The sequence below is a fragment of the Passer domesticus genome, chromosome 1 (genome assembly GCF_036417665.1).
Source record: "Passer domesticus isolate bPasDom1 chromosome 1, bPasDom1.hap1, whole genome shotgun sequence".
Lineage (NCBI taxonomy): Eukaryota > Metazoa > Chordata > Aves > Passeriformes > Passeridae > Passer > Passer domesticus.
In genome coordinates, this window is record NC_087474.1 from 79,418,487 (window position 1) to 79,445,170 (window position 26,684).

The window sequence follows — 26,684 nt, forward strand, 5'->3', positions numbered from 1 at the left end:
CTGCTGAGGGCACCGCGGGCACGGATGGCCTGCCAGGAGCTCAGGGCTGCCGGCCGGGCTCCGCTGGCTGCGCCTCGCTTCGCTGGCCGGACAGCAAGCAAGCTCTCCTTCCTGGCTGCTGGGAGAAGCCGTGCCCGGGGGAAACAGCAGCCTCTGGAGAGAGGGGCTGGCGGAGAACCGCGTCCCCGTCCCACTCGGCCCCGCTCCGGCCGCCGCCGCCGCCTCCTGAGGGCACGGCTGCGCTGCGGCGCCACCGCGCGGCCCCGGGGAACACGGCGGGACGGGGCGGGCACGGCTCCACAGGGAGCGCCCGGGGAGCCCGGCACGGCACGGCCCGGCCCGGCACGGCACGGCACGGCACGGCACACAGCGCCGGGCGCAGGCCGACACACAGACAGACAGACAGACACACATACACAGATACACACACAGAGACAGACAGACAGACAGACATACACACACACACACACACACACACACACACACACATATACATGCCCACGGCTGCTAAAGGTGTCGCATGCACCTCCCCGACAGCAAAAAGCGATCTGCCTTATTTTAACATACGCAGCGCTGTCAGGTTAAAAGCATTTGCTCCGATCTCGCACTCAAGTTATCACACACCTGACACCGGGTCCCTTCAGGAGAGCCAGCATCCACAAAGGCACGCTTCGTGCAGGCTGGTGGCATGGGACACACACCACAGCGGGAGTTCTAAGTTTCCATTTTGATCACATTGCTCAAACATGAGAATGAGTCACCCACCGTACTGAAACCGTGACCTTTGTATTTACACCGAAAAAGGAATGATAAGCTTAGGACAGGGAAAGAAAACTAGAGGGAAGGGAAAAAAAAACCCCAAGAAAACATAAAACACCCAAACCCAGGCATATCTTTGCTCTTTGAAACACAGTCAGCTGATGTTATTCACATGAAAGCTAAAGAAGTTGTGGCTGCGATTGGGTTTGTTTAGTGTATCTGCATGAACTCCAAGGGAATCATGTCAACAGCTCTGCAGTCCCTGCAGCAGGCATACTCTGGTCACAGTAAAGCAGGGCAAAGCTTTTTGTGTCCATTCATCCAGTAAAGGAACCATGTGAGATATTTCACTTAGAAATAGAGTCCATCTTTAATTTAGAGCAATCCTGCCCCTCAGCCATCCTCAGCAACACACAGTTATCCTGCAAGGGGAAAAAATGCTGGCAGGGAAGAGCTGTTACTGTCAAAGTAACCAGAACATGAAGATCCAAAAGAAAACAAGTTTTATAAGACTTAAAAAAATTATTAATTGGACATAATTCTTCAATGTGTTTTTCCATCCCCTCCTAATTAATTAAAAAAAACCTACTCAACTGATTTCTAGTATTTTTCATCAACAAACCACCAGCTGCAGCAATTCCTACAGAGCAGACAGAAGTGTAGTGCAGTGGACCCAAACGGGACCTGTCAAAGAACATGACTTTGAAGAGAACAGACCCAAAGGGTATCAATATTTAAATACAGCAGGCCAGCCTGACTGAGAAAACCCAAGCATTTAAATGGATTTATTATTTATGCCTCTGTCATATTTGGAGCATCCCTTCAGACAAAGGGAATAAAATCCTGGCAAGGATTGTTTTGTGTAAGACAATGAACTGGACAGGTTTCTAATGTATACCTGAAGTGTGGCTCATCCAGCAGACAGGTTGGATCTATGGGGTGTGGATGAAAAGAACAGGGGTTGCAGGAAACATTTATGAGTAGCCTGCTGAGACAATCATTAGAGCTACTTGCATCCATCTCATTCTCCAATACATTCAAAGTGTGTTCTCAAAAGAAAATTTGGCCATGAACCAATGGGCAGCTGCATTTTTAAGTGGAAACCTCTGTTAAATTAAAATTTTCTGTGTTATAGCATGAGCTCTACCATCTGTTGTCTGGCTCATTTATGACCAGCTAAGCTTGCAAAAAAACCAACGAGAAACTGAAATTATGCAAAAGGGAAATGTCCCCTGGGGAAACTGTTTTGTATTTCCCACAGGGAGTAAGAACTTTTGTGCTTGAGTGGTGCCTACAACACTAAAAGGGAGATAAATTAATGTTAGAGCTGAACAAAACCAGACAGAATAAAGTAAGCTGCTTCCTAAGGATATGCAATTGAGAACTGCAATGGCAGGCCTGCATGCTAAAAAACACCTTCTAGATACTCATTTGAGGTGCTTCAAATAATTGAGACTTTGTATAAATAGCCTTCCATTGTAATACAATGACGATCAATAGGAACAGCCTATTGATGCAGAGGTTTCTGCATTTGAAATGGTTTGTCCTCATGTGCTGCTTATGGCGAATTTCAGTTCATTTTGTATGCACTGATTTTATTTGAGAGAGACACACACAGGCCTGATTTAGTCTGATGGAAACCCTGGATGAGTTGCCAGCTGCTTCCTCCCTTGCAGGACAGAGGAGACTGAGGTCTCATGGGATAATACCTGGTACTGGACACCAGGAATGACAAAGCCTCCAGGATGCTGCTGGCCACGCTGCCATTTCCAGCAGCAGCAAGTTGCTGTCTTCTCCCCAATTTCTACAGGGCAGTGGGAAGAGGGAACACATCTTTCAGCCCTTGCTCCAGCCCTTGCCTCTCATCCTCCCCTTCTTACAGGTGGGAAATTTGAAGGCCCATTCCCAGGCATGAGATTAAGTTTATTACCTATAACCAGAAAAAGGCATAACAGTACAGAACTTGGTGAGAGGTTTTTCTAACATTTTAGAAACCAGCTAAGGAAATAGCTCTCTTAGAAAAAAAAAGCAAGTGCTTCCAAGTTTTTGAGGGAAAATAGAAAAGGTGGAAGAGGAGGAGTGATTATACTCTACGTAAAAGAGTGATTTGAGACATAGGCAAGAGGACAGATCAGCTGGGTGTCTTTGGGTCAAAATCAGAGGAGTCATCATCAAGGAAGTGCTTATGGTAGGTGTCTGCTAGGGAATCTGTTTCCTGATGTGGGAACAGATAAAAACTTTTTCAAACAATTGAAGACTGGCACTGGCAGCCTTGGCTGCACTGGTAAGATTATCCTAAGGAATATGAAGAAGGTGAGTAGCAGAGTAAAGCCCCAGACCTGCAAAAGAGCAGAGTTCATTTTGCTCAGGGAGCTGTCAGGAGGTATCCCTGAAGTCTGCCTTGAAAGCCAAAGGTGTTCAGTAGCATTGGGAGACTTTCAGACAGCATTCTCCATGCACAAGAGCAGTCCACCCACCTAAGCAGGCACAGCAAGAAACCAGCCTGGTTAAACAGTGAGATACTGAAAGAGTTCAGATGCAAAAAAAAGGAACATGAAAGTGATGGAAAACAGGAACAGGCTTCCAAAGCAGAATATAGAAATATCACTCAGGCACGCAGAGATGAAGAGGGAAAGGTTAAAGTCCAGCCCTAGCCTGAGCTGGCAAAAGATGTCATGAATAGCAAGAAAATACTAACATCCTGAATTGTGTGTTAGCAAGCAGGACAAGGAATAGATAGGTCAACTGTTGAGTGGGGTTGGCCAGTTAATTACAAATGACAGAGGGAGAACTGAAGATTTTCTTTATGCCTTCTTTGCCTAGATCTTCTTGAGGAAGGTGATGGTTCCAAGTCTCTATGGAATCAATGAGGAAGCAAATAACAAACTGCTGACAGTGGGAAAAGGCTGAGTTAGCTAAGGTATGTGTTGGCTTCTCCCAGTTGCCTTCTTCTTTTTCATGCCCAGAAATAGCTTCTATGAGAGCCTACTCCATAATTTTTCAAGGTACTCAAGTGAGGTTGACTCATCTGTAATTTCCCAAATATATTTTTTTTTTTTCTGTTTTTGTAGATGGGTGTAATATTTGCCCTTTTCCAGTCAGCTGAGACTTCCCTCAGACTCCACAACCTGCCAAAGATGTTGCAGTGTGCCTCTGCAATGATGTTGGCAAGCCCTCCCAGAAGCTTTGGATGCATTCTGCCAAGTCCCATTGACTTGTGTATGTCCCACTTGTACAGGTGGTCTCAAACACTCCTGAGCTCCTTTGCTCTCTTTGGAAACCCTTCCAACAGTTTCCTATGAAGCTGAAATAGGAGCAATGTCATGTATGGCCATCTGCATATATTGTATAGAAATGTGAGACCACCAATAGAAACATGATGGAACAGAGCTGTCAACTTTGATGCAAGTAAAAACTGGTGCAACACCCAAGGATCGACCAAGTGGTGAGGCAGGCTAAGAAATGAACCAGAAGAGCTGTGGTAATCCTCAGCCAAAACAAAGAAACCATAAACCAACTAGCCAGAAGAAGAAGAAATAAAAAAGCAGTGTTAAAACACATCCGACTGGACACTCTGGCATCGTCACCTACCGCAACAGCGTTCTTTAATGTTATGCGGTCATTGCCTTGTTCAAAAGCCAGAGAGAACTGTAATAAAGCATTTTTCCACAAAGTTCATGCTTATGAATGCTCACATTTTACAACACAACAGATGTGACAAGTCAGCTGGAGGGCCTGAAGGCAAGACCGGAGCAACGCTTGCTGCAGAGACACACATTCATCTTGGAGGCCACAACCAACTTGGATGCTTGGCAGAAGATAAAACCAAGCAACCACACTATCAAAGTGACAGCAGTGGGAACCAGGGGTATATGTTGGGGTCTGCCAAGGTGCTGCAGAAGTGAATTCTTCAGTCACGGTAGATTATTTTTATAGGGGTACTGCCGCCTAATGTGCATGTAGGTATCTGATAAAATGAGAGTGCTATTAAATACCTGATAAGCACAAAGACATCTTTCAGCAGCGTTCTGTTTTATGATAGACACAGGGGTGTAATTGCTCAGATACCATCAACCTGATAAAAAGGAGGAAACCTGAATGGACAAGCAGAAATGACATTTTAGTGGCACTACTCCCAGAGCCTTGCAGAGTCACTTCCAGTCTCTGTGTGAACATGTAGCAAAGTACATAGATTAACAGCCATTGCTGTCTACATTGATCTTCAATGCCATATTGTGTTCCGTGGGAATAAGCAGGGCTGCTCCAGTGTCCTTGCTTTCCCATGGCTATATGCAGAATTACTCCTGTCCTTCTAGGTCTGAAAGTGGCTGACTTTCTAGAACACCTAGTATATTCACCAAGGATAATTCATGAGACTCCTCAAACTAAAATACTTGTAAAAATTCATGGTCTGCAGGAGGAAACTTCAGGAATGAGCTGGAAGCAGTGCCTAGTTCTCAGCAATAAAGCATTACCACACCAGGCCTATGAGAGCACCTATCAGGCTCAGTGCAGAATATGCACTGCAGAACACATTGTGGAAGGTAAGCACTTCTTGTTAAAACAATTCAACATACAGAAAATGTTACAAAAGCCTAACTAGGAATGTGATTATGCTCACATTTTGCTCTTTTTTCTTTTTCTTTAAACAGGCAGAGGCATATAATAATGTATTTCATTTTCCCTCTTTATTCAATAAAACCTTCACCTTTTCTCAAATAGGTATTTCAGATTTTTATTATCATTAATTATGTGTATTACAATAGCAGCCAGAAGCCTCCAAATTAGTGCCCAATGCACAGGTCCCTGTTGTACAAACAGATGCTAAAAACCACTCCCAGCTCCAAGCTGATGACAAATGAAATCATGAAGAAAAAGAAGTCCCTTTGGGATCCTGGTCTGAGGAGCCAGGCAGAGACCCAGGGAACATGCAGCATGCTAATGGCTGTGACACTGCTTTTTTCACTTTGGAATAGACTCTGGAGAAAGAAAAAGAACTGGGTCTGTTGGTGCATCATGTTTCCCATATGGGAATAATTTATTCATGCTTGCTGATGATCCTAATTTCAAGCCTTGCTCAGTAGGAACCTGAAATTCAACAAGTGAAAAATGTGTCCTCATTGAGGACACACAATAAATTCCCATTATCTCCCTTCAAACTGGGATTTGAGGCTGCTCTCTGGTGGCATTTACAAACCAAGGGAAGAAAGAAGCTGCAGAAGGAAAAAAAGACAGACCTGGATTTTTTACCCAGAGATGAGGGCAAGAATTCAGTCCTGCCTGCCCTGTAAATGGGGCTGGTTGGATGCTTTCCAGCAGGACTGATGTCTTGCAGAATGCTTTCCAGAAAAATGCAACTGAAAAAATTAAGATGAAGTGGGAAAATATCTCTATCACCTTTCCTGAAGGTGATGGTGGTTCTGCTTCCTTGTCCCTATTGTACCAGTGCCAAGGGGATACAGAACTACTCCAGAAGAGACTAGAAAGAGGTTGTAAAAGATCCAGCAAGAAAGACAAAAGAATCCCACAGACAAGAGAGCCTCAGTTACAGATCTTCAGAGAGGCAGAGGTAGCTTGGGCCATCACTGAAGGGACACTCTACCTGCCTGTCTGAGTCTAGGCTATGGTGATCTAGTTTTTCGAAGGCCACATAGAGTGGAAGTGAGACTGGCTGTTCATTTGCCCTTTTTGCCAGTCACCCAAGAGAGAGTCTTGCACATTTGTACTGAACTTTACATCCCAGATATATAAACAATGCAGAATTATTCTCCTGAGAGGTGAAGGTGGCTAAGCCCATCCTTTTGTTTTATGCATGAGAAGCTCTTTGTGACACAGTGATCACCTTGTCAGCTTTATAGGTACTCTTTCCCCACAGAGCAGTACTACTGCAAACAGCAGCTATGCAGTGAACCCCTCAGCTTTGAAACATTCCTGGGAAGAAGCCCTTCCACCAGAGACCTTCTCCAACAGGGAAGACAAAGCTACACTAGGTAAGAGATACCTTTGCTGTCTGGCAGGAAACAAAGCACTTTCCCTCCTGAAGGCTGCAGATAGATGCCTGCAGTACTTACACCTGCAGGAGAATGTCAGAAAATTATCCCTTGTCAGGAAATCATTAAAAATGTTATCTTTTTCTTTGGGAGTTCCTTGAGACTTTGCTCCCTTCATCTTTCTCTCCTCAGTGGCTGCTGGAGAAGGCTGCAGGATATTGGACATGAACCAACATGAGTAGCCAAGATTCTCTTCTAAATACAACTACTATTATTCTTTAATGCCAAACCTTTGGTCCCATTGCTCATAAGCTGTCAGTGTGACACAGGCTACACTCTGACTTCAGCTCACACAGGCCAACTTCTGGAAATAGCTTCATGCTACCTAAGTAAATCTTTGCCTATTAATGAAAATAGCAAAGGGAATGACAAAATTGTTTGGGCAGATAAAAGAACGAGTGTTTGACCTTGACCAAATTCCTCATGTTTAGGTAATCCTTCCCTCTCCTGAAACTCCTGGAAATACCCACAGCCGATCACAGACCCTTTTTTCTTTCTCTCTTTTTGCTAGCAGCTCTTTGTCTTAAACTATAGTGATGTTATTCCTGCAGCAGTGTACCAGGCACACATCACTCTCATCTCCAGAGGTTTGAACTCCTCTGGAGAGGTGCAATAAGGCAGAGGTGAACCACGGTCACTATAAATGCTCTTTGCTTGAGATTAATCTGATATGCTTTTAAGGCATATCAGCTGTATTTTGCATGTTATCATCTGCTTGTGGCAGCATTACACACACCTATTTATACCCACAAGTCAATAAGGGGCAGCCCAGGACCTTGGCTCTGGTGCTGATTTGGGACTGGAGTGTCTGCTTCCTTGGGGAAAGATGGGAAAGGGTGATGCCACCTGCCACATCACCAGAGGGAGGCAAAGGCTGCAGCAGCACCATGGCTTCCTTCCACCTCCAAGACCCAGCAAAATGGGTACAGCTTAGTTGCAAAAAAGAAACCCCAAGGCAGAGCTCAGGGGCCCCCATGAGTCCAGTCCTTGGCCACACCGTCCCCTCTCCAGGAGCATCCTGCCCACCTGGCCAGCAGTGCTCTCCTCCTCACAGAGTCCCCAGGTTGATGGATCTCAGCTCCCTTTTGCCACTTGCCAGGGAGTGGTGGCAGGGAATGGGGGCAGGCAGGGAGCCCATCTCCCTGTAGGGGAGAGAAGAAAGCCCTGCTGCTGCTTCTGCAGCAGGGGCAGCGTGCCCAGCTTCACGCATGTGCCCGTCATCATCGGCCACCTCCACCCAGAGCACCACCACAGCCACCGACATGTGCCATGAGGGTCCTTCCAGCTGTAAAATTTCCTCGGAGACACCAGGGGCAGCAACAGCCTCCCAGTCTGTCGTGACACCCAGGATTCTGGCAGCACAGCAGCAGCCCCACACCCCGTTGGGGGCTGTGTGCCGGTGCCCTGGCCCGCAGCAAGGACACCGTGTCCCCTCAGTTCAACACCTTCTCCGAGAAGTGTCCCAGCTTCCCTTCCTCCTGCACGGGCTGGGAGGCTTGTCCAGCGCAGGACGGGCCCCACTCCTGGGCCAGGGCTGCACCAGGCCACCGTGGCCCCCCGCTGCCCGGGGCCGGGCGGGCGCCCTGCAGCTCCGCACACTTCTCCTTGTAGTGCTGGGCATTGCCGGCGAAGGTCTCGCAGCGGCTCAGGTTCTCCTCCTGCACCGGGCTGCCCACGTTCTCCTCGCTCAGCCCCGAGGAGGCTGTTGTCCCCTCCTGAGAGTTTTGGCTAAGGTAGACAACAATGATGTCTCCCTTGAAATTCATGACTTGTCCACTTGAAATAAAGGTGGAGTTACTGTTTCCAGTCACATTTCCTAAGAAAGGATGGGGAAGAAAAGAAGACACACATGATTAATATTTTCCCCTCACAAGGTGGACACTTAGTGCAGTGAACTTAATCTGCTGTGGTGGCTTTGTTCTTGTTCCATTATTTTTTCCCCCGTGACATGAGGATGCTGTTATAATCAATGCCTTCCACTGGACCTTTTCATTATTTCCATTTTCGTCTTCTCAGGACAAAGTCTGTCATACGCAAGGAGCCTGTCTGGAAGGGTTGGAAACATTTTCCCTCTGAGCTGTGATCTGGGAAGCCAGAGAGAGGGTGACGATCTCATGTCCCCTGTGTTGCCCGATGCACAAAGCAGTGTCCAACCTGCCTCTGCCTGCAGTTTGTGAGGAAATTGTGATGCTAATTATTTCTGGCTATAAGATTTATATTTTCCTAGAGTCCCACAAATCACACTGTTTACCAAAGAGGCAATAAACCCCCAATCAGTCCTACCATTTGGGTTAGGTAGCAGGCTTACTGAATAAATACTGAAAGACTTAACATCAGATCACACAGTCACACAGTGTCCAAAAACCATACAATTATCTTATATAGTCCAGATCCTCCATGAAGTTACACTCATCTAGCCTCTGCAGAGATTTAGCTGGATAGAGACTGATGCCATTGAAGAGACAGAGTCTACATTATAGCAACTTAACAGAGTTATGGTTTCAGTCAGTCTGCCTGAGGTTAGAGATTTTTCAGTATAAATGCAATCCTTCTGCTATTCAAGGACTGGGCTGCTGACCTAAATGACAGCAGGACCAGGCTCTGGGAATTAATAAACTTTCCGCAGAGCAGAAAGAAAATAACTGAGAACAAACTTCCAACACCAAACTAACAAGCTTGCTAAAGTTTGAAAATGAAATAAACTGAAGAAACCAACAAAATTTTCTTAGCCTGTCAACACCCTTACTAAGAAATGTTTTTCCTGCTGTGCTTCACTTCATCATTACTTGCAGACTGATCCAACTCCTTTTAGATATTTCGTGCTTTCTTTATGACATTCCTCAACACCTGAGACATTCCCATTTTCTTTGCAGATAAACACAGCCCAGCCCAGAGAAATGCTGTTTTTCCAGTGGCCATGGGTGATGTTTGCACACCAGCAGTGGGCACTGGTCTCCAGCTGTGTCTGGATCTGTGCCTGCTCAGACCTGAGTCTGGGCAGCACTTGAGCATCTCTCTAATAGGCCTCCCTTAAGCAATCTTATTTATTTCACCTAAACCACTGCATGGCTAGCTCTTTGCCTTCTTCCCAAGTGCTGTTGATTAAGATGAGATGTCCATAAGGGTTTTCTCTGTGGGAGTTTTTCCCTGCTGGTTCTTTCCCCTGTGTTTGATTCAGTGTGGCTGCTTGCCATGAATAAAAGTCTTGGGTATAATGGCAGTACAAAAATAACTGTTTGTCTTTAAACAGATTGCCTGTCACTTGCAAAAGGTGCTGTGAATAAACTTACCAGTGCTCAGCACGAGATCAAAAATTTAGAAATATACGTGATAGTGGGAAGGGGAAAAAAAAGGCAGATTATCACATGTTTAGCTGAATGTGGCTGGAAGACCTTCTGTGCTTTCTGAAGACACCATGCTGAAACTAAAGGATATCTAAGGCCTGAAAGCATGGAAAATGGACAAAAGAGCTTCCTACACTGTGCAAGAAAAGTGCTTCCAACCTGAAAATTATAAGGGACACATTCAGAGTGAAGGCATTGTTCTCTGCAGTGTTTCAGCCTTTTGATCTCTTCAGACTATCTGATATGAATAACAAAGACAGATTAATTTTTGTGGTAATTGTCCACTAAGAACTGGAACAAGGCAGGCAAATAATTTTCTCTGAGACATTTAATGGCCTCTAGGTGGTGAGAACTGTTTGTCACTGCCAAACCAGGCTGGTTTGGGATCTGGAAGTGAAAGGCTTTGCAAAACCAGTCCCAGTTATGAGTCAGCTAAGTTTTCCTGCACTCGTGTTATGCTGTAGCCCTGCACAGCATTTGAGGTGGGCCTGAACTTATCCTTCATGTTCTGACTGCCTCCAGGCTTGTGAGAAGAACTTCTGAGCAGCTTTGAAGAACTGCCTTGAAGGCTTACCTCCATCTCCAGTGGTGAGCCCTGGAAGGGGCACCTGCCCAGAGGTCCCCTTTGGTCCTCTAGGATTGTTTCACAGGAGGGACAGAGTTTACCAGTTCTGTTGTCATTTTGAGTGTTAGTGAACCAACACCAAAACTTCATGGAATTTACCATGCTCTTTTTCTTCCCATTTTTCACCCACACTTTTTTGTACCATTCTGTTTTAGCATAACTGTGTGCAAAGCCTGGTGGCTCCAGTTGCTTTGAAAAGCTTTACAGAAAGTTATTTCACATGCACATTTATTCCATCTGGGCATTTCAAAAGGCCTAGCAAAATGACAGATGCTGATGCACCCACACATGCAGCCCTGGCATGCCTGGGCTGCTTCAGTGAGGCTGTCCTGGTCCTCATGCAACCAGACACTGCCAGGGGGGCATGGCCATTCTGTGGGCAGAAAAACTACTCTGCCAGCAAGCCAAGTTACCCACAGATCAACTAACCCACGCTCTGATACTGCCCACAGCTCTGTCAGTATCTTCCTGTAGTCATGCCTAAAACCTGGCAAATTAGGAACACGGTATCTGTGCTCAGGTCTCACCAGATGGCACTATAGCATGTACATATCCAAAGGCACAGACACAATTAAAATCCTGTATAAAGAGTTGTGCTGCAGATCTAAGATGGCACTTGCTAGCACAGAACTTATATCCAAGCTCTCCCATTTGGTCTATTGTTCTTTAATATTTTCTCTTTCTCTTTGTGTCATACTTAGAAAGAAAAGCAGTACCAAATATAACCTGGATTTCAGTTATACCTCAGGAGTCCAACAATAAAAAAAAAGATAATCTGTGTTCTCTTTACTCCTGTTGCATTTTGTACAGACCAGACAGTAAAACTGCATCAACATTTCAGGAAACTGAAGCAGCAGAAAGTTTCTGCTCTTCAGAAGATGAATGCTACACACTTTCAGATTCCCATAGGGAATGCATGTTCAGAGAAGAAGGGCCTTCAAGTGTGTTGTTTTGGGGCTTTGGCAGACTGACAAGAATGTCTCTGTAAGAAATTTTAAGGCACAATATGGTTTTAGAGAAAGGCAACAGCTTACAACTGCTGTGGGTATTACAGTAATACTTGGATGTCCCACTCAACACTAAGGTCTCATTATGCTTGGCAGTGCACTGATATAAATAAAAATAGACCATCTAACTTTATGAGATTATAATCTAAAATGACTAATAACATATGACAGGCAGATTGCAGACTTTTGTACTGAAAAAAGTCTGGGGAAGGAAGGTTTCATCCAGAGAAGTCACATAACTTCCCTTCTGCTGGTTTTGCTTCAGTGCTTTTTTCCTTTTCATTTGACAATTTTGCTATATTTACTCAATTAATAAATTGGTACACAATTAGTAAAGTAATCAGTGTTTTAGAGTTGTTTAGGGAACAAAGCATATGTGTATGGAGAAACAGTGTCTATATGAAACCATTTCATGTGAATGCTTATATCCCAGCAAATAAAAACAAAGAGAAAGAGCCGTAAGAAGAAAATTGTAGATAATCTCAGACTCAGTCACGGACACCAGCTTACAGCTCCAGCTGGAGTTTCACTGACCACTGTATAAATGTAACTGACTTAAATCTAATGGCAAAAATATGTGTGCACACCAGTGAATGAGAAGTATCTGCCTGAGCATTATGCATCCTTCCTAGCTCAACCTCTAAGTCCCTATATTGTGTTCTGCTAACAGAACCACCTGGCCTCTACAGTGACAGCCAGAAGGTGGGTTCTGCATTGCTGGTTGGATCAGGGTGGGACAATGATTCCATGCTGGGCTCATTCTTCTTGTAGAATTCAATACAAGCCAACCGGCCTTACAGTTTTAGACTTTTTTTTCAGACTAGATTCAGGGCAATTAAGTAAAAAAAAATAATTTTCTTCTCCTAAATCAGATCTTCTGAATACTACTGATCTAGCAAAGAGAACAATCCTATACAACTGTGTATGAGTGAAGCCTAATGGGCTTACCAGATGCTGGAGGGAGGTCTGAAGTGCTTCTGTGTGTCCCTGAAGTGCTTCCATTTGTGTTCTGGTACTTCACGTTGGTACTATCTGAAGGTGCATCTTCCATACCAAGATCGTTTGCTAGGGTGCTCTGGCCAGCAGAGACAAAATTCAAACCACAGGTGCACTGGGCACAGGAACCAGTTTCTGGGGAGGTGGAGGTACTGTCAGCCGCAGCACAACAGGGTTTGTAACACTTTTGGGGAGATTCTCTGTACAAAATGCCACACCTCACACAGATCTTCTCTGAGTCACAGTTTGTTGCAAAATGATCTGTGTCTTTGTTGCCTGTTACCTTCAGGCAACTGTGGGCATGTTGGCAAGATTTCTGTAGAAGCTGGTCCGTGGCAATGTGTGCCCCATCTGTGCTGGAAGGAGGGTGAAAACCTTGAGAGACTGATACATCCTCTGTGCTCCCAATACCTGAAAAGAGCTGGTTTAAGCTGTCATTCTCCCCTGCCTCCATTGGTTCTGAAAATGATGACACAGCTTTACTGGCAGTCTGACTTAGTAAAGATAAATAATCAGTGTTATTGAGATCCTTATCCATGTACTCGTCTTCTGTGGGAACTGGTGGGAATTGGTAATCATCAGTCTCGGTTACCACAGAAAAGTCTCCTGCCTCACAAGGCTCTGTGCTGGGGCTCTCATTCCTGCAAGGAGTGTGACCAGAGGTGCAGCATGATTTTCCAGGGACAGGAGAGCCCGAGGGGACCAGGAGACACGTGCCTTCAGCAGTCTGGGGGACAGGAGCATTTGTGATGTTCACAGTAACAAGTGCATCTCTGGGGGGTTCCTGAAAGAAATTGAAAGTAAAAATGTGTTTAACAAATAGATCAACATGGAGTTATTTTTTAGACAAAGAAGGAAAAGGGATCATGGTCCTCCCTCTGTGTGGAGCTGCTGAGGTTGAGCAGTGCTGCTATATTTGAGTCTTGATGTGCAATTCTACTCTGCTGTGAAACTGTGAAACACCTGGGCTCAGCAGGTGTTGAGAATGGAATCTGCTGGCCTGGGGAGCAATAACATTCAATCTTGTGAGACAACTATTCCTAGCTTTTTCTTCGAGGCCACTCAAGAAGAGTTAATAAACGTAGAAGAGTTGCTGGATTCTGCTGTTCCTTATGGACCATTAGTAAGACCCACAAAAGTGCTTATTAGGTTTTGGAAACACTCCCATGTGTCTGAAGGGCTATTGATCTGTGAGGCCTTACTGGGGGCTGAATTTTTAATATCAGCAATGACTGAAGAAAGATCCTGAGTTGATTCAGAAGTTCTGAGACAAGCTAGAAGAAAACACAAGCAAGGCTGTATTAACCTGAAAGGCTAGGACAAAAAAATGCAAAGGCCCATGACATCCTGTTGTCACAGTAACTGACAAAGTAAAGCTACATTTTTGGTAGCAGCTCCAAAAAAAGGGTTGGGAAATACTTCAGGGGTTTTCTTCAGCTTTTACAACTTGTGCTTTAAAGATGGGTGTTTGGGAGCTGATACCTTTAATTTCTAGCATCTGTTCAGATCTTCCAGGATAGAAAAGAGAGTGTAAGTGCTGCCAGCCACTAATTGCTGTTGAATCACTCCTCTGTCCCAGAGGACCGAAGCAGCTGCCAAGACAGGAGGCTGCATGAAGACTTATGAGACAAAAGAGGAACTGCCTGCTCAGAAAGGTGGGTTTTTTGGTATGTTTGGTTTTTCTTTTAAGCAATGAAATCAGAGTCTTTCAACAGCTAAGCTCATCACTGCTCCTAGAAGGGGTGATGGGACACTGGGGACACCTCAGTCCACATCTACGGTGTTAAGCAGGCGGTGCACATGAACTTGAAGCAGTGCTACCATCTGTTTCAAGCATGGAGCTGGTGTTCTTCCAGAACAAAAGCCCTTACTTATTTTGTATCGGAATGCGCAAGCAGGATTTCTTCCTCCCTAGAATTAAGGAGTCAAACAGTTTCTTTAGCTGATGGCTCTGTGTTTAATCCCTTGCATGCCTGGCATTTTTGGCATGACCCAAATCCAAGTTTCTTCCCTGTGAGTACTCTGGTATGTAACAAGGGGCAAACTCAGCTGAAGATTTTCCTGCACTTAGGATTTAGAAAGGCTCTCTCCTAGGCAGTCTCAGGTGCTCAGCAACCAGTGGGTTCATGATTAACTTTTTCATCATAATTATTAAATAATCACGAGACCTTTATCTCTGTTAAAACTGGCTGAAACCTGAGAGCAGGTTCAGAAGCTATTTGTGAATGGTGATTTCACACACCTCACATTTACAGAAAACCAGACTGAAAAAGCCAAAATTGTGAGCAATTTTTGAGGAACTTGAAATTTGTTTTCTAGCCAAAGATTACCATGGAATCTGCTTCAGAAGGGATGTCAGGAATGCCATGAGGAAAACACAAAACAAAGAGAAAATGCTACCATCTTTGACTTTACCTTTGTTCCTTTTATTTGGCTGCACACTTCATTAGCCCAGTTCTGTAGATCTGCTGTAGGGAAAACAAAAGAGTAGCTGTAACATATAGCAGGCACTTAAGCTGACCACAGACCTAAACACCCACAGTCATTCACAACCCGCAATATCATATTAACTAAAACCAGCAAGCCTGTTTTTACTGCCTGCTCAAGTGTCCCAGCATTGGTCTAGCTGAGGATTCATTGTAACTGGAACAGAGATATATTTCTGTGGAACAAATGTTTCCAAACTCCCAAAATAGACCACGGACAAACTGTGTTCCACATCAAATGGGGTTTCTTTCCTGGTCATATGTCACACCAAGCTATGACTGGCCCAACAACGACCTGCTCACAGCAGAAATGGTCTATTTCAAGAGAAGTCACATGGATGGCCCAAAGGCCCTTCCCAGACAGGAGTGAGAAGCCTGGAGAAAAGAGGGTAAGCCACTGAAACCACAGGATGGCAGCCTCAAATATAGCATACTCTACTTAATCAGGGTATGCTTAATGAGGAAATTCATTCCAATTTCTTTGGAGTATCTCCCAAGGAAAAGCTTTAAGTCCAACATGCTTGGATTTAATGAGCAATTAGCAAGTCTTGGTTTCTGTTTAAAAATTCATGAGACTTTGCAGGGCTCAAGTCCCATGTACATTTGAAGTTTACGATGGTTTTGCATGGCTGAAGACAGATGAGCTGTGCAGCCACTGCCAGTTCCCAGCAATGACTCTGTTGCTTTGATGTTAATTTACCACCAGTACCCACAACAAGCAGGAAGGGCTTCTTCCTAAGCCTGCAATTCTCCCAGGCCAGGTGAGCAGGATTCCCCATGCAAAGACCATGAGGGGCAAATGCTGCTCTGTCACTGCAGAGCAGTAGGGCAATAAAAAAGCCAAAGAAATTGCATTCCCTCCCTAACCTGCTCTGCATCGCAAGTATTTGGTTTGTGAGAAGAGTCACCATTTCCTCCAGCCCATCCCAGAAATTCCAGATTTAGCACAACCCATGTTTAGTGTGGCAGAGGCAGCCCATTTCTAAAACACGGGCTGAAATACACTTTACAAGAAGTGAGTTCTGTCTTCCTTTCCACTGCTCCCAAAACTTTTCATAAATTGCTAGCACTTGGAAAAGGAAATGATAGAAAAAGCTTTCCATGTTTAGGGGAAAAAAATTAAGAACCAACAGAACAATACCTCTGCATGTCCTTCACTAAGAGACCCAGGGCTTAACATAGAGTAGAGGAATACAGAGGTATTTCTATTATATTAATAATAAACTCAGTATCCCACTGTTATCCAGTATGCCTTTGGCTACAATTTTTCTATTTTTATACTTTAACTATTCATACTACTGCCTTCTAGTATTTCTTCAATACCTCATCAGAACTTCAGTCTTCAGCTAAAAACATAATCTCCATCATATTCTCAAATACACATCAGTTTTAAAATCCGTATTTTAACCTGTCCAGATGCAGGTTTCAGGTGGGAGGGAAAGTAAGGTGAAGGAGACAGGACTTCTATGTGTCCCTGCTTCCCTTCAGCCAAGGGGCCAGCTGTGCCAGGTGCAGGCCCAGGAATAGCCCTCCTCCTTCCAACCACACTCATGTCTGCCCTGAGGATGGTCACTCCATGGGTCAAGTGTAATGCACTGTAAATTACTGCCTGCCTAGAGGAGAGGAATTCTTAGCCTGGCTAGAAAAAGTATATGCATATGGACAGACACAGGGATGGCATAGAACGTCCAGTGTAATTCCTGAGCTTCTTGGTCTGTTGGTTACCCATGAAATCAGAGTGCACACAGTTGTCACACCCATGAATACCATTAGCTATGATGTACCTGTCAGCTTTTTCCCCTTCTTCTTGTAGTATACAATGAAGACGACAATGCCAATTAGTGTCACGAAAAACAAGATGACAATCAACACGTACAAGATCCTGTTTGTCCCTGCAGGGTGTAAAAGAGATAGTGCCATCAGCATAGTCTGCACTCAGCAATAAGACAATCCTTGCTCATTTTACCTGCTCTTCTACAGGGGAGGGGTGTTTTTCCTTCCTATTTGATATTTAGTTTCTATAATAAGAACAGTAACTCTAGTACTCATGCAGTTCTGCGACAAGCAACCACACTGATGGTACCTGGTACCAAGACTTTTCCAGAAAAACCAGAATCCTGGTAGAGAGCAATGTTGTCTGGTCATGCTTCTCTCAATGTTCCCTTACAAGCTGCCAGCAGGCCCCTGGGCTGAGCTTGATCTCACTCAGGGAACAGAGGACACACATTTCATGGAGACTATAGATACAGGTGGAGAAATTTGTCCTTTATCTCAGGTTCTGATGGATCGCTGCAAGTCAGGCAAGCAACCTCCTTGGTATCATATCCAAACTGACGAAGGAAATGAACAGTGGGCAAGAAGGGATACCTGAGAAGGATCAGGCTGAGACTGTGTCCCATTGCTATAAAATAAGCAAGGAGAGGAGCTGCTAGTCTTTATACATGTAATGCGTGTGTAGAAAGCACAGAAAAATACACAAGCTATAAACATGATGGAGTCATGGGTATAACATGGCTGAAACAGCAATGCTGCCATGCAGTTTTAGTGGGAGGCGTTAAATTCAGCTCAATAGTGGACACAGGCCCTAGAGTCACCAGGCCTGAAACAATTTTTAAAGATGGGATTTTCCAAGAGCACTGTCTCGGTCTACAGCTGCTCTCCCTAGAGTCACCCACAATGAGAATGGATTTAAGTCAGCCCCAAACTCTAATAATAACATCCCTCCTCCTCCCTGCTACTCTCCAATCGACAACCCCCATGAGGACACAAACCATCTTCTGATGGCTCAGGCATCTTCCGTTCTTTACAAACTGCATCAGACTTGTCAGTCCCAGGCACACTTTCTTCCATTCCTAGAGCTGTACAGCTAAAAAAGAAAGACAAAGAAGCTAGGTTCTCTCAAGGAAGCTTGTTGTGCCTCCTACACTTATGCAGAGCAGTACTTTCTGTTATAAAATATGACATTTCTCCACACCTAAGAACCTCAGATACTTGATTTTTGGCTCAGCAGTTGCTGTCACTGCTCTCTCTTGTTCTCCTCTAAGGAGAATTCAAGCTTCAGCCTGACAATGCCTTCATCACTGCACAGCCAATGCTGATGCTCTGTGTGCTCTACAAGCAGTCTGGAACACCCCACTGAGAAACGCTTTTGCCCAAGCTTTTTTCTCCCTGCCTTCTGGCTTGGTGTGGTCCATTTAGAACACCCAAGTACTTACTTGGTCCAGGATTTACACTCGTCAGTGGATGAAGAGACCTCTGAGAAGTAGCCTCTGGGACATGGTATGCACATTGTGTCCCTGTCTTGTTGCACTGTGTGTAGGAATGAAAAATGTCATAGATGAGTTTCTGTGGGCTCCTTCCAAGTGAGAGGAAGGTGACTATGCTCCCCATCCTCCTGCTCTACTCTCCTCCCACAATCCCTCTAAAAGCTTTCATAAAGGGTGGAGTCTTAGGTTATATTAGGGCAGCAATGACAGTCCCATGTAAGCCCTGGAAAGTCTCACCTGAGCACTCCTCTACATGATCAAAATGAGAAATGACCAGGAGCCATTTGTGTTATTTATTGAAAAATAACACACAGCCGTTATATCCTTCCCCTTCTATTTACTCCCTCATGATGATGCTGTGCCACAGACAGTGACGCTGACTGGTATTGTCATTTCTGTGAAGCCACAGTAAACAAAATGCTGCATCAGGATTTGTTACGCTGGAGAAAAAACAGCAACTCCCCTCCAGACACATGAAATGAAGCATTTCTTCCTCCATTTCTCTATCATTTGCTGCTTTTTTGGGGTTCCTTATGCCTGGTGCAGCTGTTCCCAGTGTTCACTCTGAACTTAACTGTCTGTTTTCCATCCACAAAACACCTGCATCTGGTTTTAATTAGACTTGAATTAAATGTCTCTAATAAACCTTTGCACTACTAGCCATCCAAAACAGAATACACGAGCTACCTGAAAAGTGCTAATCAGTTTTAACTTGTTTGTAACATTGAAAAGTGGCAAAGCAAAGTCATTGCACAAAACCAGATGGCAAATCTGACCTCAGGAACACCCCCAAAAGAGTGCTGCTCTGAATACAGGAGCAACGCATGACCTAGTGACTCACAGTCAGACACCTCAGCAAACATTAGAAATGTACTGGACACCTTGTAATTACTGCCACGTCCACGTGACAACTTGCAGAAGTCACTTGATCCAAGATACTATTTAAACTATGGAGGCAGGAGCCTTCAAAATGTGCATATAGTCCAGGAGGATTATATGCAGCAGTAATGACAACTCAGACATGCATCTTCTGTTGACATTCACTTGACAGACACTTCTGAGAGTCTAAAGAACCCATTAGTGTCACAACCCACACGATGCTGGCCTCATCCAGTAGGCCTGAGCAGGACATTTCACTTTGTACATCCCATGTCTGTCTCTTACCGGGAGGCTTGACTCCGAGTCCAGGAGCACACATGGTATTTCGCTGGCAGCAGTCGCAGTCCTCGCTCCAGTGGTAGCCCATTGTACAGGCACACTGCCGCTGGAACGTGCTGTTCCCCGGGTTCACTTCTCTCAAGGCCTTCCCTGAAAGAGAAAGCAGATGAGAGTAAAAATCTCTCTGATAACAAGCCTCAAGTTTCTGAACCTCCTGTTCTATCTACTTGCTTTGCTTGAATGGCAGATGCAAAACCATTCATGCTAGAGGAAATGGTGTCTTTCCGGAAGCACGGGACACCCTTGATCAGCACGGGGCTCCTCACCCACTGCACTTCTAAACAATACATTTCCTTATGGCTTTTGTAGAAAATAAACACAGCATTTGCAAGTGTGAGACAAACACATCAGGGGAAGTGAATGCAGAGTGTGCTGGGCAAAAGGACAACTTCTAAAATCAGCTCACAGGGGTGAATGGCCCCAGTGACGATAATCACTATCAGCAGCACTGAGACTTCAGTCATGCTGCTTGGCACAGGACAGGATCTCTGCTGTCTGGGGACCTCCCTCTCTGCCAGGCTCTTCTGCAAGCTCAGCCTTCAGTGTTGGGCACCTGAACACAGCAACTTCCCGAGATCCACTCTCCCATCGTCATGCCTCACTAATTTGGATTGAAAGGTTTTGCAGTACGAACAGCTCACCTTGATCACATATTTTATGTAGTAAGCATTTATCTTCTTCGTTCCAGACATCCATATACTCGTTCGGGCCACATGGCAGGCACACACTATCAGAAGTTGCAGTGCATCTAGCAGACAAATACTTCCCTGTTATTGAGAAAAGGACAAGTAGGTCATCTGGAAGCTGTAGAGCAGCTGTCTAAGGAGGTTAGAGAAAAATAAGAGATTGGCTGCTAACACTGCTGTTGACAATCATTTCTTCCTGCACCTTTTTAGTTTGTCAACCTGGTCCCCATTTAGTGTGGCACTGAAACATCTGCAAAGTGGACAGCCTGGGAGCACAAGAATGGAGCTCCTTTCTGTCTCCCGCACTGGTTAAGTGCTATCCCAACAAAACAGCTGCTGTGGCCTTTGCTGAGGCCAGCAGGACCACTCCTGCCCTAGGAAGGCACTTGAGATCAGGCACCTGCAGGGCACGTGCCAGTCCAGCAGCAGTCAGGAGAGCTGGCTGCCTCACCCCAGAGCAGCTGCTGAGGAGCCTCTCAGCCTCACAGCCCAGGCAGTGCTCACATACCTGGCTCACACTTCCTGCAGCACCGGCCAGAGTGCTCATAGTGTTGTTCGCTCTCACACGGCGGAGTGATTTGTAGTGACAGCTGGAGCAGGGAAGGAAAGAGAGGACATGAGAACCAATATGCTTGGAGAGCTCCAGACCTACCCAGTCCCAGTGCTGGCAGAGAAGGAAGATGTTCTGTCTCTGTCTCTTGTGGATAGCCAAGCAATAAAACTTACCCCACATTTGTGACTTCAGAGGTGCTTTGTAGACATGCTGAGAGCATGTACTTGATAATGTACACATAGGGACTTTTAATAGAGCCAGGTGACAAATAAATAACCCATCTTGCAATTTGTCATGAAGTTTTGGCCTGCTACACAACCTTTTCTTACAATTCTCTTTTATTTAAAATCTATTACTTTAAAACAATTGTAAAGGCAAAAAAAAGGCATAGAGATACCTCTGTAGTCTCTTCCACAGAAATTACCTCATATCAAGACCTGGGAAACTGCCAGTTTTAATGCAGAGCATTAAGCAAACAAGCAAAGTGAATGATTTATATTCCTGAAAGAGAAGTTCCCAGCTTCCCACTGGGATACAAAATGCTCCTGGCTAGTCCCATAAAATACTGGGCTTAAATTTTGCAGCTTTTTATGGCTCCCACTGTGTCCTGCAAAGGTGGTCTCATGGAACTGAGGCAGCCATCCAGAAAGGTGATGCAATTACCCAAACCAAAACCAACACAAATCTACACAAAGCACCCCCTCTCCCCCGCAGCCACCTGAAATGGGTACATGACAGAGCATCTGCAAAGTGGGCAGCAGAGTTGCCTCTGGCCCTCATGGGCCTTTGCACTCCCTCCCGGCTCTCAGCTGCCTGTGCACACAGTGGTCCCACCCAGAGCCCAGGCTTGAGGGCATGGCTTGTGCTGGGGATGCTGACCAGCCAAGCATTGTGCCCAGCCCTTCACTGACCCTGCTTTGGCAGCCCAGAGTCCTCAAGGCAAACTCAACACCTCAGAGCAGTTGATCTTGAAATTAAATAAGGTGATTCAAAATTAGGCCCAGGGCATGGAATTCTTCACTCTTGGATAAAGCCATGAAAACTGCATTAACTTGGACAAAGCTGCAATAAAGCTTCCTCTGCTGGTTAAAGGGAGCTTTTGCCATTTAATAGCACATGACCACCCTATGCCTGCTGGTGCTGGTTCCCATTCCTCTACTTAGCATTCTCCCCTTGTTTCCTCCAAGTCTTTACATCTTCTTCTCTCTCCTTTTCTAGTTTAAGCAATAGCAACCTCTTTAAAAAAAATAGCACCTTGCCTTTCCTAAGCACCTTGCCCTCTTCTAATACCAGGAAGGGTCTTGTATATTTAAGATAACCAAAAAAAGATTTTTTTTTTAAAACAACACCTTCTGGCTTGGAGTTTGAGCTCTGGATTGGTGCATGACTTGTGTTTATCAAAACTGCGCTAGTTGTGTCTGGAACAGAAAAAGTAGCACAAGTCAGAGGTCTTGAGTCCTTGTATTTTTGCATACAAGGGTATAAACAACTCACAGGCTTTTTTTTTATCATCACAACAACCCCGGGTCAAATTAAGAGTCTAGTCTTGTGCTGTCTCATTGTTTCCTTGTCTCTTGTTTTGCATTCATCAGAAGTACCTTTCCTGCAGTTAGATAATGCCTTTTTGGAACAAACACTGCATTCCCTGTTTACATGGCACCTCCAAGGAGGGGCACAGGAAAACAGGCAGTGCTGGTGAGGAAAGAGGCAATCTAGGAAAAGGAAAGTTGGGCCAGCCTGGCAGGTGAACAGTGACGCAGCTCAGTGACCCCTATACTTGAAAGAGCTCGTTTTCTGTAACACACTTCAGGCTAAAACACTGAGATGGCCAGCAAAGGGCTGAGGTGATGATGTGGAACCAAGCACAGAGAGTGTCTTGAGCAATTGATTCTCTACCCAGCCTTCCACAAAGGTAACAATCGTGGTGAGACCAAAAGCAGTCTCAGCCACTCGCTTTTTGTTACAGAATATCCTCTTCTTCCTCCCTTGCCCCTGTTTAATAGTTCCTCTTTAGACAAAACGACTAAAAAAATTACTGAAGTGTCAAACAAGGGCAAAGTCATCCTTTTTGCGGAAGGATATGCAAATCTGCTAAGGAGCATTCAGCTAAAGGGTCTGGAGTAATTTCTGAGAATTACAACTCAGCCTGAGGAGAAGCAGCAGGGCGCTGGAACCAAGGTGAAGGGAGCAGGCTAATTGCTCAGCCACCTGCTGGACATCATTTCATACCACCAGGCTTTACGACACGATGAGGGCTATTGTTATGGAATAGGTCACAGCTGCATTAACTTGTGCTCTGTGTCAATAAGCAGCCTCTTCTGTGTCTGTGTCCTTCCCCTTTTCACACAAGCCAAGGCATTCATAAAGCTGCAATATTCCCTCTTTTGATTTATGCCCAATGGTGCAAAGACAAGACTCTCATGGGGCTAACCCCCAGGTGAAGGTGAGGGATTCTAGCCTGGTATGGACTGGTTGGACCTGCCAAGCATGAAAGCTGGGGCAAGAATGGACAGGAAGGGAAACCAAAGCAACCTGGAATTTTCTTATGGTGGCAGCCAAACTCAAGACTTTTTGCTAACACAGCTCTGTTGATGTCAGGCTATCCCATGTTAATCCCTCTGCCAGGCAGATGTGTCTGTCTCAAACTGTACATTAACTTCCTTTGGAGGATGGGAAGTACTTGTGCCGCTGGCAGCACGATGACCTGATGCTTCACCATCACCAGCACATTCCTGCCAATGTGTCCTTCTGAGACAGGGAAGTGCAATTCATTTGCAGATGAGGAACTTGTACCAGGAGGCCATCTGGCTTTGCAGAGGTGACAGGAAACCAAACCAAGTCTCCCAAGGCCCAAGTCTGCTCCGTTACCCCTGGAACATCCTTCCTCTCCTCGGATGCTGGCCTGTGGGTCAGAGTGATTTGGACACCACCAAGCTCTTATCTAGAAAGTGCCAACTTCCTCTGAAGTGCTTAGATGAGATTACACCCAACCTGGTCATTCCTTTAATGATCTCGCTATTGATGAAGCTGCTCATTAAACCCCACCACCATGTGCAAATAAGTGCTTCAGAGAGCTCTAGGTATCCTGTGCAAGTTTAATTTGTCATTTCAAAAGTGTGCAAAGCACCCAGATTTGCACCAGTTCCTAAAAAACCAGGCAGCTTTCCATTTGATCAGTGTTACTTCAAAGCAAGTATATCTGACAGGGGAAGATGCCAGGGGAAAAAGAAAAACCTTCTCCAGGCTTGGTAGATCCAGTTTGGTAAAGCACACCAACACCTGCTTACCTTTAAGCACATGATAACCACAATGGACTTCTTTGGAGAAACAGGCATGCTTACATCAAGGTTTGCAGAAAGATTTTGTTTTGGTGTTGAGCTAGAGGCAGACTTTTTAGCTTTGGGTTTTTTCTTGCTTATTTGTTGAAAAGGACACTAAGCAAGAGTGTGCTTGTGCTTTTAGGGTTGGAGAACATCGATGACAGCACGACAAAGCAACACTGTGTTACTCACACCTTAAAAAAACACACACACAGGTGCTTCTGAAGGGGAGAACCAGCAGCATTCAGACTCCTCTCCTCAGGCTTAAGGAAATATTTATTCTTTGTGCCCTTGAGCAATCAGAGGGCAGCAGAAGCTCTGTGTCATGGATGCTAAAATTACTCTTCTTGCTCTTCACATTTCAGAAAAGATAGAGTTGCATGGGCCTCTTTCCTTTAAAAGAAAAAAATCTGGAAGAACAAGGTCGGGGGTTTCCACAATCTTTTTCCCATGACACTTTTGAACAAGAACCTGAGGCCTCAATGAGGACTGTTCATTAGTGATAATCTGTTTTGAAAAAAATGAGATGCAAAGAGACACGTCAAGGGATAACTATCTTTTAAGACAACACCTTGATCAGTGCAGTTGTTTCTGGAGAGTATTCAAGTAATCTGTCATCATTTCACTGAGTAAAGCACATTTTTTTTTCTCCATTTATTATTACAGCATCAATGTACCTATGGGAAAGACAACTTTGGTCTGTCCTGCCTTACACACACTGCTTCTTTATACTTTGGAGCCACTTGCTTTTGAGGTCCTTAGACTTGCCTACCACAAAACTGAAAAAAAATCTGTGGATTTGGGGCTTTATTAGTCTTTGTCAACAGGAGTGAGCTTTGAGCAATGTTTCCTGAACTGAAGTAGCCCCTGCAAGCACAGTTAAGAGGGCTTCTGCAGTCATCTGCTGCTGCTTCTTCAAATATGAGCCACTGCCTCTCACCTCACAGGTACCAGCTGTGCCCACAGCTTTTCAGCCCCCTACATGCTTTGGGTCAGCAGTACAGCTAACCAGACCCCAGATTTCTTCAGCCCATTGCCAGTTTCAGAGGCTTGCCTAAAAAATTACTTAAGAGTAAAAATAGAATCTGGTTCTCGATGGGTGCTGCTGTGGCTGGTGCTCCCAGGCATTCTCTGGAGGCACATAATAGTAACAGCTCTGGAAAATTTTACAGTTGTGGGTGTACAAGGGGAAAGAGGAGTTCTGTGTTAAAGACTTAATCATAATCACGTTGCATGCAACAGTTCCTTCATGGACAGTCTTCACTGCTGATAAAAATTAAATCAAAGCAGCACCCAAGTCACAGCTTTGCAATTCCAGTTATTTGCTTGCAGGCCTGTAATTCATCACAAAAATCTTAGATTGTGAATGAAATGCTTTTGGTGATGTCAACTTTCCAGTGACCAGTAAACCACATCACAGAACTACCACCACGTGGTAAAATAGAGCCGGGAAATGGCAACAGCTTAAACTAAATATTATTTCACTTTTAAAAATAGGTCCTTAAAACCCTGCTACAGCCTGAATGCCTGAAGAGACCAGAAAGAGCATAAGGGATAAAATCAATAATGAAGAGGTGAAGAGAAAACTGTAACGTGCGGCCAGGACTTGGGCAAATGGTGGCAGACGTTCTGTCCTGCCTATTCCCCTTGTCCTTCTGTTCCAGCGTGCAGCCAAAAGCAAACACCTGAGCAACTGGTGCTGCTCCACTGGTAGGAAGGAGCATTCCTCAATCTCAAACCCACCAGAGCTATTTCTGGCCAGCAGCTACGCAAAGGAGAAGTGCTGCACTGATAGCTCTCACGGCGGGGTGGGGGCAGGCAGACAGGAACCTCAGGTATATCAGATATATCGGATGGGAGGCCATGGGGGTGGGAGACAGCAGGACTGAAACAGAGACTGACTGAAGCTGTGAATCAGCCAGCCTGCTTCTACGGCCTGAAGACTTGCCATCACGTGCACCACATTTGTCATTCAGAGACAAAGTCACCTCCACATCGCAGCCAGAGGGGCACACTTAACATTTTCACTGCCTGGGCAGTCAGTAGTGCCTGCACATTGCCTGCACATTGCTGCAAAACCTCATGCTTTAACCTACGTGTACCCACAGCTGCAGCAATTCAAAGACTATAGCTACTAGGTAGAATACTCTGAAGGTGAATCACAGACTGAGAATCCAAAAGCTAACCAAACCAAAATATTTAACAAAAAGGCTTGACAGAAAGACCAACAGTCCATAACAAGCATAAATAAAGGCTGCAGAATAATGACATTATCAAAGCTAATACCTAGATGTGCTTGTGGTAAGGCCTGCAGAGGCAAATCTCTTCTAGACTGAACAGGTGTGAGAGCAGTGCTCCAAAGGAAAGTTTAGTA

The 26,684-nt window shown here is 45.0% G+C and overlaps 1 protein-coding gene and 1 long non-coding RNA gene across 6 annotated transcripts in view; one reads left to right on the forward strand and one right to left on the reverse strand.

Moving 5' to 3' along the window:
* The first annotated feature begins 462 nt into the window (after nucleotides 1-462).
* LOC135304512 (uncharacterized) lies at nucleotides 463-7,645 on the forward strand. 2 transcript variants are annotated; one of them, XR_010365895.1, is made up of 3 exons: nucleotides 463-2,641; nucleotides 3,583-3,679; nucleotides 3,831-7,645. It is a non-coding gene; the product is annotated as an uncharacterized LOC135304512 (long non-coding RNA). The 2 variants fall into 2 exon arrangements; XR_010365894.1 differs by having other exon boundaries at nucleotides 463-3,679.
* Nucleotides 5,426-26,684, reverse strand: part of TNFRSF11A (TNF receptor superfamily member 11a) — a 32,742-nt gene continuing 11,483 nt past the window's right edge. For 3 of the 4 annotated variants that reach the window (XM_064426940.1, XM_064426955.1, XM_064426952.1), the window contains 9 exons: nucleotides 20,946-21,027; nucleotides 20,393-20,518; nucleotides 19,698-19,841; nucleotides 18,483-18,576; nucleotides 18,039-18,133; nucleotides 17,052-17,159; nucleotides 15,197-15,249; nucleotides 12,734-13,565; nucleotides 5,426-8,625 (listed from right to left, as the gene is read on the reverse strand). In XM_064426940.1, coding sequence (XP_064283010.1) covers nucleotides 8,243-8,625; nucleotides 12,734-13,565; nucleotides 15,197-15,249; nucleotides 17,052-17,159; nucleotides 18,039-18,133; nucleotides 18,483-18,576; nucleotides 19,698-19,841; nucleotides 20,393-20,518; nucleotides 20,946-21,027 — 1,917 coding nt within the window. In that variant the 3' untranslated portion in view covers nucleotides 5,426-8,242. The remainder of the gene's footprint in view (nucleotides 8,626-12,733; nucleotides 13,566-15,196; nucleotides 15,250-17,051; nucleotides 17,160-18,038; nucleotides 18,134-18,482; nucleotides 18,577-19,697; nucleotides 19,842-20,392; nucleotides 20,519-20,945; nucleotides 21,028-26,684) is intronic. The other variant, XM_064426945.1, reaches the window with a different exon arrangement.